Consider the following 22173-nt stretch of genomic DNA (forward strand, 5'->3'; position numbering starts at 1 on the left):
TTTTTAGAACAACAGATCACGTTAATCTACATCAGTTTGGGCAAATACTGGCTACCTAGAGAACTGAGCAAGCAACTGATATGTAAGTACTAGATATTTTCTTGTTTTCAACTTTATTCTTATGAATAATAGAAAGTCTTGAAACCTAAGTTTTAAGGTGTAAGATAAAGGAAAATGCAGTATTCAACAGCAAGTAATTTCTAACAAAAAATTTGCTCTCTGGTAATTGTCACTTCTAGTTTGCTATTGTTAAGCTAAGTGAAAGGGAAGGATCATGTCTGGAATATCCTTGCTAAGAAATAGGGTTTACTTTGTACGTGTTTGTGAACTCAGTAATACCAAAACAAGAGTATTGTGTAACTAGCAAACCATGCCACTATTTCAGGATGCTTTACTATGAAACTAAAAGATAAGGGCTGCTTTTGAAAGGGAAATGAGCAAAGTTACTTTTAAATGGAGTAAATGAAAAATAATATATCTGCTGTTTGGTTGATATTTACTTATCATTAAAGCTAGATACTTCTCCATATATGCTTTCTAGACCTTTTATGTGCCTTTAAAAAAAAAAAAAAAAAATCAAAAACAGTGAATTCTATCTAGTTATTTGTCAATATTTCTGTCCAGGTTAGGAATAGAACTAAAATAATCTCTTATCAAAACATAAGCTGTGAATCTTCCTCTAAATGAGATTTCTTGGTGGGAGAGAGTTACTGTGTCTACAATATAGTATAGTGTTTAGGAGGATGAACTCTGGAATTAGGTTCTAAATAAGGCTCTATTTTTTACAATTTATGTTGTATTGGGCTACTTAATCGCTCTGGCTTTAGTTTCGTCTTTGTAAATAAAATACAGAGCAGTAATACTGCTAACTGCTTTTAATATTGCTTCTTGTACTAAGAACTAAAACAAAGTGACCTGCTATCAATCATTACTCTCCCCTCTCTTAGTCCATTAACTATCATAGTATAAATCCAATAGGGCGTGGCGCTACAGAGTAAGCACAAGGTCGATTTGAGCCACATGGTCGGCAGTTGAAATTCACCAGATGATCCTTGGAAACCCCTACTCAATAGCACTTAACAAGAACAATAATCATTTCTGTGGGAATTCTTTTTCTTGCACTTATCTGCAGAACTTTATGGAGTTTCTCACATAGACTGGGAGTGTACGGATGATTACACTTCTAACTGTGCTGTCTACTTAGCTGACTTACTTGTTAATATTTCCATACATGGTTTCTCTCCGGGAGTCAATGGTACTTTGTGGACACAGACTGAAAAGAACAAAGCAGCCCACTTGTAAGCTCTTGGATCACATGGGTGCCTGTCAGTCTGCCATACTGTGGTGGCTTGTGTGTTTCTGTGATGCTGAAAGTGATGCCACTGGTGTTTCAAACACCAGCAGGGTAACCCCAAAGTAGACAGCATTCAGAGGAACTTCCAGACTAAGAGATACAAGAGAGAAAGGTCTAATGATCTAGTTCTCAAACTGAGTCAATGAAAGCCCTATGGACTTTGTCCCATGTTGTGCTGGAAGATAGTTTGGGAGGCACTTGAGACAGTGGTCACAACCCTCTGTAAAATACAGGACACCAGTAATAATCAGACAACATATGTGGAAATCCTCTGTCACATATGTTATCTTATCTTTTATTGGTGTCCTGTATTTTACAGAGGTCCCAAAATTTCCGGTGGCAACTTGGAAGTTCAACAGAGAAGAACAAAAGTCGTTTTGTTAAATATCTGCAAAAACTAAGAAGTAGTTTTAAAAAGTAAAGAAGGAGAATAAAAGACCTTTTAACTGAAATCTCAGTCTAAATTGTTTTATTATTAAAATATTGTGAGAAATAGTAAGCCTAAATTTATTAGCAGATCCTTTCCTTTATTATAAAATATGCTACAAATAAATAATGAATTCCTTTATTTAAATCAGGATTTCTCTCCTTCCCTCCCTCTTCCTCTCTTGTTCTTTTCTTCTCCTGGCCCTTCATAGCAGCCCCCACACTTCAGAGACAGAGTTGTTATCAATTAAAGCTTTGGTATGTCTTCCTATTTTACTTGTGTGCTACCAATGACATCAGATTATATAGGAAATAAAAACTAGGGATAAAATATATCATATTGAAGGTGATTTCTAGAGCCAGGCTGAGTTTGAATCTGGACTCTAATACTTAACACCAGTGTCTTCAGGAAAGTCACTTAAGTGTTCTGTCCCTCAGTTTCCCCACTGGTAAATGAACTTTGTTTTTCAATTGTCATTTGGATGACAGCTTACAGCGCAAACTGGTTTTCCATTTAACGATTTATACACATTTGGCTGTGTGACACTGATTGTAGCACTTTGTCACAGAGTTTGTCCATTTCCTCCCTGTGTTTACCATTTCCCTACATCCTCCTTTCCTATCCCTTCCTGCCTTCTGAGCGTTATTCCTGGGCAACTGTTGCCCTTTGTGGTTGGCTGTTCTCACGACTAGTAAGCAGTACCTTCCATGTTCACCTTGTAGAGGTGTCTATTGTTTGGTTGAGGTAAAGGATTTTTGAAAGTTTTGTGAGAATTCAATGAGTTGATATATGTAGAGAGACAGTGCCCCAGGTAGTGGATGGCAGGTCATCCAGGCACCAGAATATTATTAATCAAGGGGTCGCTGTAATCTAAGAAAATAATCCCTGATTTTACTGGTCTTTGACTAAAGAGTATTAATTGAGCCATGGATATATAAGACACAGTTTCTACTCACAGGACTTCACAGGCTAATAGGAAACAGGGGGTTGGGGAAATCACAATAAATGGATTACAGAGCCCAGTGCCCCCAGCAAGGCCACTCCACACTGCCTCACTGAGAAAGGTTGGAAGAGGGAGCTGAGAGAATGAAGAACAGAGGGAGCTTTCAAAATCAAGTCCTGAAGAAAAGTTAAAAGCTGATGCTACAAGAATGAGGCATTGGAAGAGGGAAGAGCATCATCACAAAAGTACAGAGTTGTAAGAGAACACTGGACATTCTAAAGCGTGCGAGTACTTTAGTATTGGCTTGACCCACGCTATCAGAAGATCCAGTAATGAGAGCAACTGTGCATCATGGCCTAGGGTTCAATGGGTTCAGCTCGCCCAGGGTTCACCCTTTGAGGGGGATTTTGAGATGTTGCTGCCATAGCTCTGCAGAGAAATGAGAATGGTTTTCAGGGAAGGAGTGGTAACGAAAGTAGTAAAGCACACAAGCAGACAGACAGACAGACAGGCAGACAGACATAAAGACGTCATGAGCAAGCAGAAGAGGTTAGGCTGAACTCACAGGAACCACTGTCTGACCAGAGGTAGTGGGGAAGGGAGGAAAGAATCTAGAATGCCTTCGTGACCCTTGACTGGGAACCAGTGTTGATACAATTCAAAGATATAATGTCTCTAGAGTTCTGTTTATAAAAAAAAAGGAACCACTTAATATTTCTGTCTAATTTTCATTGGATAACAGAGACAAAAAACAAAACTTGAATAGAACTTTATGGATAAAAGATATATATATATATGATTTCTAGGAATATTTTGGACTCAAAAAAATATTATGCATACCTAGATCTTCCTTATAAAGCACACTTTTGTCCTGGTGTGGTGCTGCAGGATAATGCAATGGACCACAAGGTGAGTTTGAACCACAAGATCAGCAGTTCAAACTCATCAGCTGCTCCTCGGAAACCCTATACAATGTCACTGAGTTAGAACCAACTCGATGGCACTTAATAACAAACAACAATAAATATATCCTTTACGTGTCCTACGCAGAGCTCAAATCATATCATATGTAAACCCAAAAGATTTGTCTCTTTCATCTGGAATGAGTATTATGGTGAGATTCTTTTCTTTTTCTATAGGCCCTAAACATACACTTATTACCAACTCCTTTGTCCTGTTTGATAGTTTCACACCTTCCAAAAACCAGACAAAGAGCAAGCAATCATAGAAAGGTGAAAGAAAAATAGCTGGAATATGGAAAGCCCCAATATGCAAAGGAACAGGAGCAAAACTACAGAATGAACAGTAGCAGGCATTTCTCCATCTTTCCAATGGCATTCACATACTTAAGAAGTTGAGGTTGGTCCTTCCTTGAGTGTCCTCCTGGGTTTAGGACACCAAATGAGGCACAAAGAGGAATCTAAAGACTGTGGAACACCCTTTCTGGCTTTTTATTTTAATTTTTAAGTTTTTATTGTGAAATGAGTGAAAGTTTACAGGGTAGATCATCAGTTTTACATTCAATAAATCATATACCTTGTTTCATTACAATGATTATAATCCCCTCTTGGCGCTGTGGGTTAATGCGCTAGACTGCAGAGTCAGTTTGAACTGCAAGGTTGGTGGTTCAAGCTCACCAGTCACTCCTTGGAAACCCTCTAGAGAGTCGCTATGGGTCGGAACCGACTCAATGGCACATAACAACCACATGTATCATCAGATAACAGTATTTCTCTCTATTCACTTTAGCTCTTTTTTTGTTTTGTTTTAAATACTCAGGCATATATAATAATTTACACCTCCTGGCCGCCAGCTCTCAGTCCATCTCTTCCTCCTTTCTGTCTTGACATACTTCTTTCTTCTCCTAGGGACACAACTGGGAGAGAGGCTAACAACCAGGCCAAGCCTAGTGTCAGCAGCAGGGTTACCTAGTTAACCAATCCTTGGTAAAGCTGCCCACTGCTTTACCAGCCCTAGGAAACAAGCTCCCCACGAGGAGGGAGTGCGCAGTTCCCCCAGACAGACAGACAGACAACTCTACTCTGAATAGAATGACTCTGCTTCTTTGTGAGGCAGTTAACACGGTGTCACCCTTTCTAGATGACATTTCCTACAGACGTCCAAAAATACACCTCAGGCACAGACACCGCTATCAATTCAGAACTGAAGCTTGGCTATAAAAAAGAAAATCGCCTGGTTTTTTTTAAAAAATTCGTTTACAAAGATTTATTTAACTAAGTCACTGAGGTCACTGCAACCATTTGCCAGCGAGTCGATTCTGGTTCGTGATGATACTATGGGGTTTTCAAGGACAGATGTTTTTTGGAAGTATATCACCAAAACTTGTAAAACACCTCTGGGCAGATTCAAACCTCAAACCTTTCAGTTAGCAGTTGAGTAAACCATGCTGGTACTGGTGGTGGTGGTGGTGGTGGTGGTGTGCCGTGAAGTCGGTTCTGACTCATAGTGATCCTGCATAGAGTTAATCTTTCTCCAGCGGAACAGCTGGTAGTTTCGAACTGCAGACCTTGAGGTTGTCAGTCTGACCTGTAGTCACTACGCTACCAGAGCTGCTTATGGTGGTGATCAGCGGTTGAGTGGCCTGGCCAATCTGAATTTACCACACTGAGTGCCTGGAGGTTGTGACTGTACCGGTCACAGCCTGTCTGTGCTGCAGATGCCTTTTCCGCATTTATGCTTTCCACTTGTCTAGTTTATAAGCAGATGTCACCCAGAAAAGCTCAGGTGACGGCTGTTTAGTCAACTAAAAAGGAAGTGAGAAAAATCACAAGTTCAATGGTGTGTGTGCCAATGGACCAAACTCAGAAGCCCCAGTTTGCTCTACTTCAAGAACAGGGAGACCTTTTCCAAATGAACAAATACTTATCAAACCAGGGATTAGAAAGAGGACGTACTGAATTCTTTCTTTCTTCCCCAGAGTATGCCCCTTCTCAGGGGAACTGAAACAGTCTCAGCATACCATCCTGACACATCTAAGCTTGTCTTTATTTCCTCAGCAATACTATATCCTTGCTACTTCAATTAATCATGAGCCTTCGTCTTCCCAATCCCTTCCCAGTGATTTTTTGTCCCCCACACCACCCCCGCTTTGGAAATTCCTCCTCAATCTTAGCTTGCCTCAAGAAAACAGCCAAAGAGCCATATAATCAATAGAAATCAGATGAGAAATAGGCTCAAACCACAGTAATTATTATCCAATATGAAGATATAATCCATAGCTGTTATGTCTGCACATTTGTGCCTCCCTGTGTTGTTTTTGAAAGAGTTCTCCTGAAACTTCCGCTTTGCTGCCTACCTCTGTGGGCACCCTGAGTTCAATCACCTCACCTTATGAACTGTCTTGACCAATCTGACCTGACACATACAAGTCTCTCTTATCAATGATTGCTGCAGAACAACTTGACCCATCCAACTAATTGTTAAAGCCTGAATTTAAACAAAATTCCTTTCATTTAAAATACTGATATTATTAAGATAATAATATATTAGGACTAAGGATGATGGTTCAGGAATTTTAACCCTTTCCTGGCCCGTGTATCATCCACCAACAATTTCGGCCTCTCAGTCTCCTGAGAAGCTGCTCTTTCAGCTGTAGTCTGTGCTACTGTCTGGTGGGGGCCTGAATAACTGTGTGAATCTGAAGACCCAGGTCACAGACCTCCAATCTTGCCACCAGAGCCTACCTGAGGTACAGGTGTCCTGTATAATTACATTAAAATCCATATTACCTCAAAAAAAAGTAATTTTCTGCCCCCTTAATTGCAGTATGTCTTCCATTACTGAAAACCTGTGGTATCAACAAAATTCAAAGGAGAAAACAATCTGACCATGAAAGGGCTTAAAAAGCTGGTATTCTACACTAACGACATCTTTGACTATAGTAAAGATTCTGTGTTTTATTATTTCTGCCTCAATTAAAATCTAACCAATAACTTTAGTTAGGGTCGGAGAATATAAATGCACCCTGTGAAAAAATCACAAATGCCTCCAAGTTGGTATCCAGGGTAATTATTTCCAAGGGAAAAATTATACCAGATCTTAGATCATTTTCTTAAATACTAATAAATGCGTTTTTTCTTGGGCCCTCTATTTTTTTCCATTTTGTGGCTAGATATAACTTGTCAGTTCATGTCAACATGTCCGGTTATGCAAAAATGCAATGATAGTATCTAAAGACATGTTAGCAACTCCATTAGCAATGAAATACATTCTAGAGAAAAACACACTGAGTTGTGTGCCTTTCTCTAAGCAGTAAGTTGACAAGCTTCAGTGCTTCAGTTCAGAAGTGCTGTCCAGTACTAATTGGAAATACTACATTCAAGAACGAATATGAAGTTATATCAGAGCAAGGATTAAAAGAGGCATTTATAATCCTAAGGCTGATAAAGAAGGGCTGTCATTCAAAAAGCAAGCAGGACACCTGTGTCCCTGCATTTATTTACAGGTACGAATGGTCCTTAAAGCCTGGATAACTTTAAAGCACCAACTCTCAGTTCTTCAAGAACAGTATGAAATAGTTGCCCCTGCAAAAAAAAAAACAAAAAACCACACACAAAAATGGCATAGAATATGAGACACTCAAAACCAGGTCACTACAAAAGCAGGGAGAAGTATGGGAGGGTAGGGTGAGGACTTCAAAATCTTTGTGAAAAATGTCATTAAAGGAGGAATGGAATTTTTCCATGAACTTTTGAAGCACCCCCTCTCCTGTATTTAGCATGACCTTGAACTGCTGTGAAACTCAGTTTCCTCCCCTAGAAAGCAAACAGGTGATAATAGTACTTAGCTGGAATGGTTGCTGCGCGGTTAACAGAGCAAGAGACATGATTGAAAGTTTGTGACCCATGGCAGGCACCTACAAGTTAGTTACATGGAATAAAGTTAATAAATCTGAACACAAGTTAATCAAAATCAAACTAAAGAGCACTGAAGGGCTAGCTCTGAAAAATGTTATCAGAGGACAGTTTTTACAAGAGTAGCTAAACTTAATAATAGATTTTCTTCAGATTTCCAAAAAATTATTATTTACCCATTTATTCATTTCAGCCAATCACTGTTCATTGTTCAGTGTTAAGAACTGAGACTATATATATATATATATATATATATATATATATATATATACACACACACACACAAATAAAAGTAAAAAATGAAGATTTCTACAAAATCATGAGTTTCCATATACAGACATCTTTCTATGTGTAAATATAAAAGGTTGCTTTTTTCCCTCAATTTGTTTTTTCCCGGGCGTGCTACATTTACTTAACATTATCCCATCAACAAAAAAAGCAACTCTCTTGCCACTGTCAGTACCTACACAGTAGGTGTGGTGCCGTAGGATCAGCACTAGACTGCAGACCACAAGGTTGACTGTTCAAACCCACCAGCTGCTCCTCCAAAACCCTACACAGGGTTGCTATGAGTCGGAACCCACTTAACGGCACTTAAACAACAGCAAACATAGTATTTCAATGTTTGGCTGTACCTTAAAATATTTACACGAATCCGTACTGATTGGCACTTGATTTGTTTGTAATTCTTCACCTTTATAAATAACACTGTCTTGAATGTGATGTGAAACCCCTGCCATTTCTGGACTCACTGGACACCGGATGACACACGTTCACACACGGGCATTCTTTTCCCATCAGCTTTGCTTGCTTTCACTCTACAATTATAATTATTCACGTAGAGAGTTATCAGATTACCTCCCATGTGCTAAAAAGACAGTTCTCACGAACCTGCTTTGAAATAATCTTCCAAATAAACTATGTATGCTGAAATTTTCAGGAAAGAAATGTTGTCACTATGAGATAAATTATTTTTCTTCTAAAATGAACCATCCCACAGAATGTATTGCTCTGTTCTTCCCTAATTAACAAATTTCACCCTCATTTATGGGGTGGAACCCTGGTGTGGCACTGTATGAAAAGTACTGGACAGTTAACTTCAAGGTCACTGGTTCAAACTCACCAGTGGAACCCTGGTGTGGCACTGTATGAAAAGTACTGGACTGTTAACTTCAAGGTCAGTGGTTCAAACTCACCAGGTTCCTCAGAAACAGGGTCACAACAGAAACTGACTCAACAGCACTAACTACAATATATGAGGTCATATTACAGTTTTCTTCTTTTCCCCTTAAGATTTTAAACTTCTGTCGACAAAAAAAATAATCAAAATTCATCAAAATATTGAATATTGTAGTATTATCTATCAAATGTCTACCCATAGCACAAGTATATAGGTAACACTGATCCATGAAAATCAGAAGTGAATATAAGCAAATCAGAAAACATGTCACATGCAATGCTTACTACCAAGTGCAAATGTAGGAAAGTTTATCACCTGTGTCCCAGGAATTCTTACAGAGTCATCCAATTAATTACATTACAGTTTACAATTAATTAAATTTTTTTCCTTTGAAGTAACGTAAGTTCTTTCTTTTTCTTTTTTTTTTTTCTTAAAGAAAACTTTCAGTTCCTAACAAGATCTAAGCTTGTTTCTCATACTTTTTAGGTTAGCACAAATCAGATCACTGTGGTAAGTTCATATTTCACTACATAAATGTGTGACCGATTTCATTTCCTGGCAGTGATATGCATTTGGCTAAAAAAAAAAAAGAAGAAGAAGAAAAAGGCCCAACTGAAATTCAACATAAAAGCACAATTTTATACTCAGCTATCTGAAATATGGGGCATTTTACTGATTTTATTCTTAGCCAGACGATGATTCAGAAAAAGGAAGGGAAATTTCTCCTTAAAAAGTTAGTGCATTCTCTCTTGTGAAAACTACATTTGCCCTCTTTAGATGGTTCCAGTAGTAGAGTGTTGTTGTGGCGCTGTAGGATCAGCACTGGACTGCTCACCACAAAGTTGGGGTTCCAAACCCACCAACCACTCCTTAGAAACCCTGTACAGGGTTGTTATGAGTCAAAACTCATAGCAACAACACAACAATCGTGGGAGAAGGGTTGGGCTGCTAACCACCAGGTAGGCCATTCAAACTCAGCAGCCACTCAGAGAACTCGGTTACCTGCTTTCATGAAGACTGAGTTTCAGAAACTCAAAGGAGCTCCTGCTCGTCCAACAGGGTGGCCAGGAGTCGGAACTGACCCCACGGCATAGGCATTTCACTTTGCATTAGTTTCTCTGCCTTTGTTAAGGCCACCAAAAACTGAGACTAGAAATGTAAATGTAATACTCTGTCCTTCCTAATCTTGATCACATATATAATAACTACATGACGTGGCGCTGTAGGAAAAGCACTCAACCACAGGGTCGGTTTGAACCGCAAGGTTGGCAGTTCAAACTCACCAGCCGCTCCTCGGAAACCCTATACAGGGTGGCTGTGTGTCGGAACCAACTTGATGCCACTTAACAGCAAAAACAACAATGTAATCATTTATCTTTCAAAAGTTATACAAATCCTGAAATTTTCAAAATCAGAGATACAAAAGGCAATTCGTTTATACCTCTTGAAATTAAATATGCTTTGAATTAAATGTACCCTTCTTGTATTTTCCTAGAGACCTTGGGCACCACTGAAGGATTTAAAAATGGATTACAACCTGACCACACCGTCCACCACTCCTCAGGGAGACGACTGTGACCTGTACATGCATCAGAACACAGCCCGGATATTAATGCCTCTGCATTACAGCATTGTCTTCATCGTTGGGCTTTTTGGGAACTTACTAGCCTTGGTTGTCATTTTCCAAAATAGGAAAAAAATCAACTCTACCACCTTATACTCAACCAATTTGGTGATTTCTGACATACTGTTTACCACAGCTTTGCCTACACGGATAGCTTATTATGCACTTGGCTTCGACTGGAAAATAGGTGACGCCTTGTGCAGGATAACGGCTCTTGTGTTCTACATTAATACCTATGCAGGTGTGAACTTCATGACCTGTCTGAGCATTGACCGGTTCTTTGCTGTGGTTCACCCTCTGCGCTACAACAAGATGAAACGAATTGAACATGCCAAAGGTGTCTGTCTGTTTGTCTGGATTCTAGTATTTGCTCAAACACTCCCCCTCCTCATAAAACCTATGTCAAAGGATGAGGCTAAAAGGACTACCTGCATGGAATACCCAAACTTTGAAGAAACCAAATCTCTTCCCTGGATTCTGCTTGGTGCATGTTTAATAGGATACATTCTTCCACTCATAATCATTCTCATCTGCTATTCCCAAATCTGTTGCAAACTCTTTAAAACTGCCAAACAGAACCCACTAACTGAGAAATCTGGTGTCAACAAAAAGGCCCTCAACACGATCATTTTCATAATCATTGTGTTTATTATCTGTTTCACACCTTATCATATTGCAATCATCCAACACATGATTAAGAAACTTCGTTTCTCTGACCTCCTTGACTGTAGCCAAAGACATTCGTTCCAGATTTCTCTACACTTCACTGTGTGCCTGATGAATTTCAACTGCTGCATGGACCCATTCATTTACTTCTTCGCATGTAAAGGTTACAAGAGAAAAGTTATGAAGATGTTGAAACGCCAAGTCAGCGTATCAATTTCCAGTGCTGTGAGGTCGGCCCCAGAAGAAAACTCCCGAGAAATGGCAGAAACACAAACGATGATCCATTTCAAGTCTTCAAATGGAAAGTCAATGTAAAAAGGAACGAAATCTTGGTTTTATAGCATGAGAAACTGCATGAGGATTCTGCAGGGCTTACAAAGCAAAATGATTGTTCACCTTCCAATCAGGATTCATTGTGCTCTAACTTTCCACCTCCAACATAAAATTAAATGGATACATACTTGTACAGCTTAAGAAAACGACATAAAACAAAGTTCTAATTTGTAAAAGAAATAATACCAGGGGGCTTCAAAAAGTTGGTTGACAATCCCCATTCTCTTTTCATTCCATTTTCCACAGACTCTTTGAAAGTATACCAAAAGAGAGGATGGTATCTTAATGACTCAATTTTAAAAGGAAACGCTTGAGTCACAGTGATAATTTAACAGATATTTCTGCCATAATCTGGCAAAAGAAAAAAGACTAATTAGATTGTATATGTCTCATGTAAAAATGTTAATATTGTAATATATTTTTTAAATCTATGTTTCTTATATACAATTTTAGATTGTGTTTCCTTAATAACACCATTTTTTTGGTTTTGTTTTGAAACATAAACCTTTGTTTCACAGTACTCTTTTGGAATAAAGCGCAGACAGTTACAACATTTTGAGTGTATCTCCAATGCTCATTGTCCATTATCACCATAAATTTCAGGGATCACATGACTGGTTAATGCACTGGACTGCAAGGTCAGTTTGAATCTCAGCGTTGGCGGTTCAAGCTTACCAGCCACTCCTTGGAAACTCTACACAGGGTTGCTGTAAGTGACGGCACTTAACCACAACAACGAACAATTAACAGTAGACAGATCTGAATAGCAGCATCATAAATGAGGAAGTTCTGGTGTGGCACTGTGGGTTAATGTGGTAGACTGCAATGTCGGTTTGAGCCGCAAGATCAGTGGTTCAAGCTCACCACCTACTCCTCGAGAACTCTACACAAAGCTGCTATAAGTCAGAACCAACTTGATGGCACTTAACAACAACAACAACAAATTACAATGAGAGTGGTGATTAAAGCAAATAGTACGCATAGTACTTATAAGCTTGATGTTCAGGAAAGTGACGAGAACTTTACATGGAAGTAACTATTGGAAGGAGTTCCTGAGTGGGATTAAATGCCTGCCTGCCTGCCTGCTACAGGAAAGGTTGGGGATTCAAGTGTGCAAAGACCTGCAGATGTACTTCTAAAAACCAGTCACTGGAAACCTATGGAACACAGTTCTATTCTGACACACATGGGGTCACACCATGAGTTAGAATCAACTCCATAGCAACAAATCTTTTTTTTCAGAGAAAGGTCCACTTTATTCTTCTTAGAAAAAAAGAATCTTAGCTTGGTTTTATTTGTGTCTCTGGTGGTAGTGGTGGTGACGTGCCGTGGAGTCGATTCCAACTCATAGTAACCCTGTATAGAGTTTCTGACGCTATAAATCTTTCTACGAAAGCAGAAAGCCTCATCTTTCTCCTGTGGAACAGCTGCTAGATTTGAACTGTTGACACTGTGGTTTTCAGCCTAATTCCTAACCCACTACACTATAAGGTCTCCTTCCGGTTGGTAGTATCTTGTATCTGTATTGTAATAGCTGGCTATCAGAAAGGGAACAAGAGACGGCAAGGACTGTAATTGTCACTTGTCTAAAAAAGACAGATGGGGAGGAAAATGTAAAACTGTAAATTTAGAGATCCTAGGATTCTTTACAACATGCTATCCTTGCTCAAAAGAATACCTTAGTATAGGTAGCAAGATTTTGCAAGTATAATCAACCTGTCTGCCAGTTTGAATGTTTTTTACCCATCCCCTAAGTTGCCCCAACACAGTATTTCTATTGACAATGATACCAATTTTGATCGTGGAACATAAAAAAGGAAAGGCTATTTCATAAGCACCACTGTAGACTTTGTGCCATTTAAACTTGACAGATTAAAGGACAGAACTAATTAACCAACAAGCCAATTTAGATACAGAAATATGTTCAGCTTGGAAATAATTTCATATTTTAATAGGAGAGACTGCTGCTCTTTCCAATCACTTAAAAAAAGGGGGGAGTAGGCAGAGACCTACACCTATGGATGCAGTAGCTCAAAAGAGGGAACAAATCTTTACAGCAAAGATCATTCCCACTCCTTCTATACACAAGGTAGACAGGGATGGGCAACTTGGACTTTGGCTACCCAAAATGGGGGAGAGAGGGGCTGCAAAGGCAAGAAGTGACTGGCTTACAAGCTTTCAAGAGGGAGCCTAGATCCAGAGGGCATGGAGGAAGGTAGAATCTCCACTGAGTAGTATCCCATCTGTCCAGATGGGACTCATGAAAGGAGATGGGGATAGGACTCTTGTGGTACAACAGTGAATAATTACTATCAGGACTGACTGTGAGGGTTAGAAATGTAAAGGTAGACATTTTGTAGCAAAACAAGGGGAGTGATTGACTTTGCAGTCCAGGAGCAGAGGTCCCTGGGACCATCAAGGGAGTGCAGGACCCTATCCAGAGAAACAGTGATGGCATGACACGGAGAGATGGAGCGGCTGGGGACTCTAGACCCAAAGAGGGAAAGGGACTGTGTGCTGACGACTGGGGGGAGTGGGGGGAACAAGCTGGCGGGGTATACCCTTTGGTTAGTTGATGATGCATGGAGGGGATTGTAACCATGGCAATGTAACAATATACAATGAGATGAATGTAAAGCTAATGTTCTCCCATGTAAACTATCACATAAGTCACAATACAAAAGTTACAAAAATAAAAAATAAAAGTAGGTAGAATACAATTTGAAAAGGGGAATCACCAAGCTTAAATTAGCCCATAACAGGGTCTATTTTGGGTCACTTTTCAATTCACAGTAATTTGCTATTACCTGTTAAGCTAAAAATATTTAGTTGTTGACTTCAGGTGAAAAATGAGAACATGAAAAATATCTGGGTCAGAATCCCGTAACACTATGGGGCCCATTCTTTTGAATCCACGGAGGACCAAACTCACCCTCATGAGAACTGCTGCCAATGGAAGTCTATTTTACATTCAATTTGGAATGCTGATCACTTAGCTGATAATTCTCAAATTTCTCTTCAATTAAAACCTTGTTGTTGTTAAGTGCCTTTGAGTTGGTACTAACTCACTGTGACCCTGTATCAGGTTTCTGAAGCTGTAAATCTTGATGGGAGCAGAAAGCCTCATCTTTCTCCCGTGTTCCGGAGCGGCTACTGGGCTTGAAGCACCAACCTTGTGGATCGCTAGAAGTGAACAATTACTAAAGGCTTACTACATGCCATGTTTCCATACACTACAGGCATTATCTCGATTCATGTGGCACTTACATGTGATGTCAACATGTAAGCGCTTGACCGCGAGCTGAAAAGTTGATGGTTAGAACTACTCAGTAGGGCCTGGGAAGACTATCTGCTTCCAAAAGGTCACCCAGCCTTGAAAATTCTAGGGAGCACAATTTGCTCTGATACACATGGGGTCGCCATGAGATGGAATCAACTTGGTGGCAATGAACAACATACCACCTTGTGAAATGGGTAATATTATCTTTCCCATTTTAATGAGGAAACTAGAGGATCAGGGTCACAAAGAGTGATCCCAGGATTTAAACCCAAACTATCTAACCCCCGGGCCTGTATTCTGACTGAGCTCTTCAGGATAACACCATGAACTGAAATATACTCATCAAGAGACGGGTCCAGTTCCACCCTCTGAGCTGAGCTCCTTATTCCAATGACCTCTATTTCCTGTGCATTAGACAGCATTACCACACCTGAACTCTATTTCATCATCTTTATTTTAAAACTCCAACCTCATTGCCATCGAGTCGATTTCCACTCATAGTGACCATTCATAGGACAGAGGAGACCTGGGCCTTCGGGGTTCCAAGACCGTAAATCTATGAGGGGCCAGCTCCATCTTTCTCCCTCAGAATGGCTAGCGGGCTTGAACTGCTGACCTTGCAAGTGAGCAGCTGAATGCTGCACGGTGCCTCCAGGGCTCCCTTGTTTCCTCGGTCCTCGAGTCAGGTCCGACTCACAGAGACCCGGTATGGGCTTTCAGAGGCTGTAAATCTTTATTGGAACAGCCAGCCTCATCCTTCTCCAGAGGAGGAGCTAATAGGTTTCAGCTTGTGGTTAGTGAATGTATTTTGGAGAGTTTCTCTGGCCAGTATTACCATCTCTCCTCCCCATCTTTATTCATCAGATACCATCAGCCTGGTCCAAACACTGGCCATCTCTCACCTCAGTTACTATCATCTCTTTCCCTCTGGTCTCCCCAAGTAGAGTCAGAACCTTTAGCCTTCTTTTAGGATGTTATAACTGAAGCTGGCAGATTAAACTATGTCTGAGAGAGGCTGAGAACTTATGCAGATACACAAAGCTAGTATCCGACAGTATGGCTCTATCTGGTGTTGTTTGCAGTATAGAGTCTTTCTTGGTGTTGTTACAGGCCGCCGAGTCAGTTGTGACTCACAGCAACCCATATAGGGTTTCCATGGAGTGACTGGTGGGTTTAAACTGCCAATCTTGTGGCTAACAGCCCAGTATTAATTCTACAGCGCCACATCTTAAGCACGTACAATTCTATGTCTTAAGTCCTCGGAGAGCAATGGAAGAGACGTTGCTCACCAAATGTTCATGAACTCCGTCATCCTTTCCAGCTCCGACAACTGGATGGGGAAGAACATGTGACTACTTTGGTCAATGGATTGGAGGCAAAGATAGCATAGCACTTTCAGGCAGAAGCATTTGAGAGCAGTGAAGGATGCTCCAGCTCTTCTTTCCCACCACAGCAACCAGAGAGGTATTAGACGGTGGGGACTTGGTCAGCCTGGGTCCTTGAATGAGTAACTGGAGAACTCTCCACTCCCATATCCCAACCACCTGTGTTGGACAAGTAATGCAACACGAAATACACGTAAGTATCCATTCACTAAACCTCTGAGTTTCAGGATTCATTTGTGGCTGTAGCATACACTAATCTATTCTGATAAAGACAGAGTTTTTAATCTACTTAGAATAAAAAGACCAAGTCACATAATGTCAGAAAAGAGAATGTACAAAATGCCCATTTCTCCTGGCAAACACACATGATCTTCCTTAATCCACTTTCACTGTGTCATTTCATGTTCAAGGATTGAGAATAGTTAGTTCCCCAAGAGCTTGCACATCAAGTTCAAGTTCCTCTGCCACACTTTCAAGCCCCTCCAATGCCCAGGATATGACTTTCAAGTCAGTCTCGTTGGTTCTGGTTCTGTCACTATCCCATGAATATAACAAGTACAGTGAAACTTAATGAAAGTCAGAATGTGTACAAGACAGAAACCTGCCAAGAGAAGGAGAGCTCAGATATTTTTCAACAGTAGAGAGTGAGAGAAAGTGGTTAAGACCGCACCCTGCCAAGTGAAGAAAACCTGCAAGACCCAGAAAAACAAGGCTGGACCGCAGAGTTCTGGTTCTCACAGGCATCATTGTATTTGGTTCCAACACTTCACTTACTCTTTAACTTACATCTAAATCTCATGTCCTCCTCTAATCCTCTGATAACTTTTAAACCCACCCTCCTTCCTTTCCTCAACTTATCTGACTTTTGCAGTCAAGTCCGCATAGTTTTAAGTTTAGATGTACATCTATTACCTTATAACAAAGGAAAATAAAAAGTACACTGGACTGGAGACCTAAGGCCTGGTTCTGGTTTGAATGCTAACCAGCTAGATAACCTTCCTGTTTTCCTAAACTTGCTCTTTCATGTCAGTAAAAACATCATATTAAGTAATGTGCCAGCTCTTTGCAAACCATAGTATTTCTCATGCTCTATTATTTCATGGGCATTCGTTTTAGACCCCCAATGAGATGGACTGGCACAGTGGTTGGTGGCAATTAGCAAAGATTGTGAGGTTGGCACAGGACCAAGCCCTGTTTAGTTCTGTGGTGCATAGGGTCACTATAAGTCAGAATCGACTCGATGGCACCTAACAACAACAACAGTTTTGTATGCCTAAACTGAAACCTAACTTTCACTGGGCTCAAGACCCTGCCCTTTCCTTCCTTCTATTCTGGTAACACTGCGCACAGTGTCTTGCAGATAGCTAATGCTCTAAAATATGATGGGCCTTCAAAAAAAAAAAAAAAAAACTTTATGGGGAAATTCCATTCTCTTTTCATTCTATTTTTTCCCCCCACGAACGTTTGAAGCCCCCTGGTATAGGTTGGCCAAAGGTTATCGAGGATGCTGTATGGTTTGTATTATTCAAGTCTGATGGAGGATACAACAGATAATTACAATAATTACATCCCATCATTGGTTAGGCAACAAGGCAAGAACTATGTGCTTGGTATGGAAACACTGTGGAAAATATATGAAGCTGGAAACCAAAATGGCATTTAAGTCAGTCAGAATTTCTTTTTTAAAAGAAAGGTTTCAGCTGAAAAGAAGCTATGAGTAGCACTACCTTTTTCCTTTCTTTCCAGGCATGAAAAAGCAACATTTATGACTTCTTACTGAATTTATTCCTGTAGATACATACCCAGGCTATTCAACTTAGAGGAATCTCTGAAACACCGTAGTTGCTAGAAAGAAGAAACTGCCTGAGGGCACCATACATGGAAAACACATGATTTTTGTTAGTTTGTTTGTTTGTTCTTTGGTTGTTTGGTTTTTTTAAAAAAACATAACAAAACAGTTTATCTTCCTCTCTCCCTTTATGTGTACACTTAAGATGCCACTTCTCATGGGTAACACTGCTTTTAGCCATCTTGTCTATTCAACTAAACTGCAAGCTGACTGCAAGCAGGAGCTGCCACGCTGTCTCCCTCAAGCACCTATCGCAGCCGATCCAGCACGAGACCTCAAATCCCGTATGATGGACTTTTTTCAGTTTTCTCAGGGTGTGAGAACACTTATTTCTGGTTTCTGTATATTATAAGAATGACTTTTCCCAAGCAAGTTTTGAGAAGAACAAAGTGTGTCAGAATGAAACTACTCAGAGGCTACATTTTAAGCTTACTCTTAAAAAAAAAAAAAAAGGAAGATTCTGATGTGCTTTTATTGTTTGAGATCAGCAACTCCACGTTTTCCCCCAAGTTCATCCTAGGGAATCTTTGCTTGGTTCCAACGCAGAGCGAGCCTGTATAGGGTTTCCTAGGAGCAGCTGGTGGGTTTGAAGCACATCAAACAGACTTTGCAGTCCAGTGCATTATCCTGCAGCGCCACGCCAGGACTCCTCTTTGTTTTGTCCTATAGTGAAAATATGTTTGGTAACTGGCTGCATTATTACAGTTTTTAAAAAAAAACAAAAAACAAACTAGAGTATCATGTACTAACTTTCATGTATTACAACTCAAGAAAGTAATCAAAGTCTTTGCAAGTACCATCTCACATATTACTGCCCACTTTTCCTGCTCCCATAAAGATTTGCAGCCTCGGAAACCCTGTGCAGGGTCACTATGAGTCAGAACCGACTCCACGGTACTTAACACCAACAACAACAACAGGAGCAAGGACAAGGGCTAGGCCAGGTATTTGAACACTGTTCATTTTGTTTAAAGAATAGCCGTTAAGGTAAAGATATCCTCAAAACAAGCGCACAGGTATGGAACCCAAACAACAAGAAACATAAGCAGCCCTCATTTTCAGTCCTGATAATCGCTCAAGGGCTCTACTTAAAGCATGGGATGTGGTGGTCCCCATGGACTCAGGCCTCTGGTCAGACTCTCAGAGGGCCACTGGCAGAGCTGAAGGAGACTGAAGGTCTTGGCCATGCAGAATGTAAGGAGAAAATGGAGAATGGAAAAAAGTGGGAACTAGTGGTACATAAACAAAAACAATAACTTTGCAGTTAGTTGGGATCTGACTAGCGCCTCTTATTAACTCTGTGAGGCAGGTAGAAGAGAGATTATTATTTATTACAATTTCCATTAGACAGATGAGAAAATGACAGATGAGACATTTAGTGAGTTGCTTCACTTAAGTTACAGAATGAGAATATGAATCAACTCCAAACTCTATAATCTTTCCACTGTAACTACTGCAAATATTTTTCTCACAAGAGTCATTACAGAAGAAAAAAATCACTCCAGTAAGAGAACATCAGACAAAAGAAGAAATAAATCATGTATTTTGAGTCCCATGTCCTGCTCATCTATTCCTCTTTGAAGTTTCTTGTTGAGGGGTTCTTCCAATAAGGTCTACGTTCAATTTAAGGGAGTAATAAAAAGAGGCATACAGAAAGTTAACCATTCTTTCTTTAAGAGAAAAGCTCACTTCCCGTGCAGGTTCCCCCCACCCCGTGGAACTAGCAGAAACACTGTCAAACCATCTCTGATACCACAATTTCTTAGTCTTTCCTCTCCTCCCCACAGACACCTTTTCTACCTTCTCCCTTGGTTTGATTGTTTTTTTACTTGCTAAAAAATAAAAATGAAAAAGATGCATAAACCAATTCTAAGAGAAAATAAGGAGAGTTGCTTACATTATTACATTTTACTCCAACAAAAAAGCAAGAGTCACCTGCCTTGTGCAATCACTGCCATCATATTGTTATTGTTGTTGTTGTATAGGTTCAAACACACAGAAACCTTGCATGGGGTTTGTAAGGAACAGTTTATGGGTTTGAACTGCCAACCTTGTGATTAGCAGCCCAGTGTTTATCCTACAGCTCCACACAAGGACTCCATTGCATTGATGTTGTTGTTAGGTACCATCGAGTTGGTATCGACTCATAAAGACCCTATGTACAACAGAACAAAACATTGCCCAAACCTGGGCATCAATGAATTCAAACACAGCACAACCATTGCTACGTTTGAGTCCATTGATGCTGCCACATTGCCAACCCATCTCTTTGGGGTGGGGAGAAGGGAATGTCTTCTTCTTTTTCTCCGATCCTCCACTTTACCAAACAAGATATCCTTCTCCAGGGATTGGTCCCTCCTGATAATATGTCTGAAGTATGAGATAGGAATTCTCGCCATCCTGGCTTCCAAGGAGCACCCTCGCTGTACTACTTCCAACACAGATCTGTTTGTTCTTTTGGTAGTCCATGGCATGTTCAATATACTCCTCCAACACCATAACTCAATTGCATCAATTTTTCTAGGGTCTTCATTATTCACTATCCAACTTTTGCATGCACATGAGCTTACTGAAATGACCATGGCTTGCATCAGGTGCACCTTAGTCCTCAAACTGACATCTTTGTGCTTCCACACTTTAAACAGTTCTTGTGCAGCAGATTTGTCCAATGCAATATGTCATTTGATTTCTTGACTGCTGCTTCCATGAGTGTTCATGGTTGAGCCAAGCAAAATGAAGTCATTGACAACTTCAATCCTTTCTCCATTTAAAAGGATGTTATTTACTGGTCCAGCGGTAAGGATTTTTGTTTCCTTTACATTGAGGTGCAATGCATACCAAAGGCTGTGGTCTTTGATCTACATCAATAAGTTATTTTAAGTCCTCTTCACATTCAGCAACCAAGGCTATATCATCTGAAAATTGCAGATAGTTAATAAGCCTTCCTCCAATCATGATGCCATGTTTTTCTTCATATAATACAGCTTCTCTGATTATTTGTTCGGCATACAGATTGAATAAGTATGCTAAAAGAATACAACCTTGGTGCACACCTGTCCTAATTTTAAACCATTCGGTGTTCCCTTGTTCTGTCTGAACAACTGCCTCTTGGTCTATGTACAGGCTCCTCAAGAGCAGAATTAAGTCTTCCAGAATACTCATACTTTGCAATGTTGTCCATAGCTTGTCATGAGCCACACAATTGATTGCCTTTGTGTAGTCAATAAAGCACACGTAAACATCTTTCTGGTATTCTCTGCTTTCAGCAAAAATCCATCTGACATCAGCAATGATATCTCTCATTCCACATCCTCTTTTGAATGTGGCTTGAACCTCTGGAAGTTCTCTGTCAATGTATGCTTTGCAGCTGTTTCTGTATTACCTTTAGTAAAACTTTACTCAAATGGGATATAAACAATATTGTCCGATGATTTCCGCATGCTGTTGCTGTTGCATCACCTCTCTTTGGAATTGGCACAAATACAGATCTCTTCTAGTCAGTTGGCCAGGTAGTTATCTTCCAAATTTCTTGGCAGAGATGAGTGAGTGCCTCAAGTGCCACATCACTTTATTGAAAGATTTCAATTTGTACTCCATCAATTCCTGGTGCCTTGTTCTTCGCCAATTCCTTCAATGCACCTTGGACTTCTTCCTTCAGGATCATTGGCTCTTGATCATATGGTACCTCTTAAAATGGTTGAACATCGACCATTTCTGTTTGGTACAGTGACTCTGTGTATTCCTTCAATTCTCTTTTGATGTTTTATTTGTCGTTTAGTATTGTGCCCATAGAATTCTTCAACACTGCAAGCTGGGGTTTGAATTTTTTCTTCAGTTCCCTCAGCTTGAGAAATACTAAGTGTGTTCTTCCCTTTTGGTTTTCGAACTCCAAGTCTTTGTATAACTTAATATAATATTTGACTTTGTCTTCTTGAGCTGACCTTTGAAATTTTCTGTTTAGCTCTTGTACCTCCTCACTTCTTACGTTTGCTTTAGTATCTCTATGCTGGAAAGCTGTTGAGGACCGCAAGTACTAAGATGCTGAGGTCCGGTGTCATGAACGAAAATCCTACACGATGGCTCCACTCAGGATGGCTAGCCAGGGACCCTGAGGGCTCAAGGAAGTAACCTCCGGACGTCCCGGGTTCATTGGCTTTTACGAACTCACTGTTGGACTAGCTCTGTGTAATTTTCTTTAGTCCTATTAGTTCATTCTATGCTTAGAATTTGCTTATGAAGATTAAAGAGCACAGCCTTC

The 22173-nt window shown here is 40.1% G+C and overlaps 2 protein-coding genes across 2 annotated transcripts in view; one reads left to right on the forward strand and one right to left on the reverse strand.

The window, feature by feature from the left end:
- UBAC2 (UBA domain containing 2) overlaps positions 1 to 22173 on the reverse strand; it is a 226999-nt gene that overhangs the window by 101179 nt on the left and 103647 nt on the right. The window lies entirely within an intron of this gene.
- On the forward strand, positions 10280 to 11383 carry GPR183 (G protein-coupled receptor 183). The gene has a single exon (XM_006832034.1). It carries the CDS (start codon positions 10304 to 10306, stop codon positions 11381 to 11383), a length of 1080 nt encoding a protein of 359 aa, XP_006832097.1. The 5' UTR covers positions 10280 to 10303.

Source organism: Chrysochloris asiatica, unplaced genomic scaffold, assembly GCF_000296735.1.
Source record: "Chrysochloris asiatica unplaced genomic scaffold, ChrAsi1.0 scaffold00005, whole genome shotgun sequence".
Classification (NCBI taxonomy): domain Eukaryota; kingdom Metazoa; phylum Chordata; class Mammalia; order Afrosoricida; family Chrysochloridae; genus Chrysochloris; species Chrysochloris asiatica.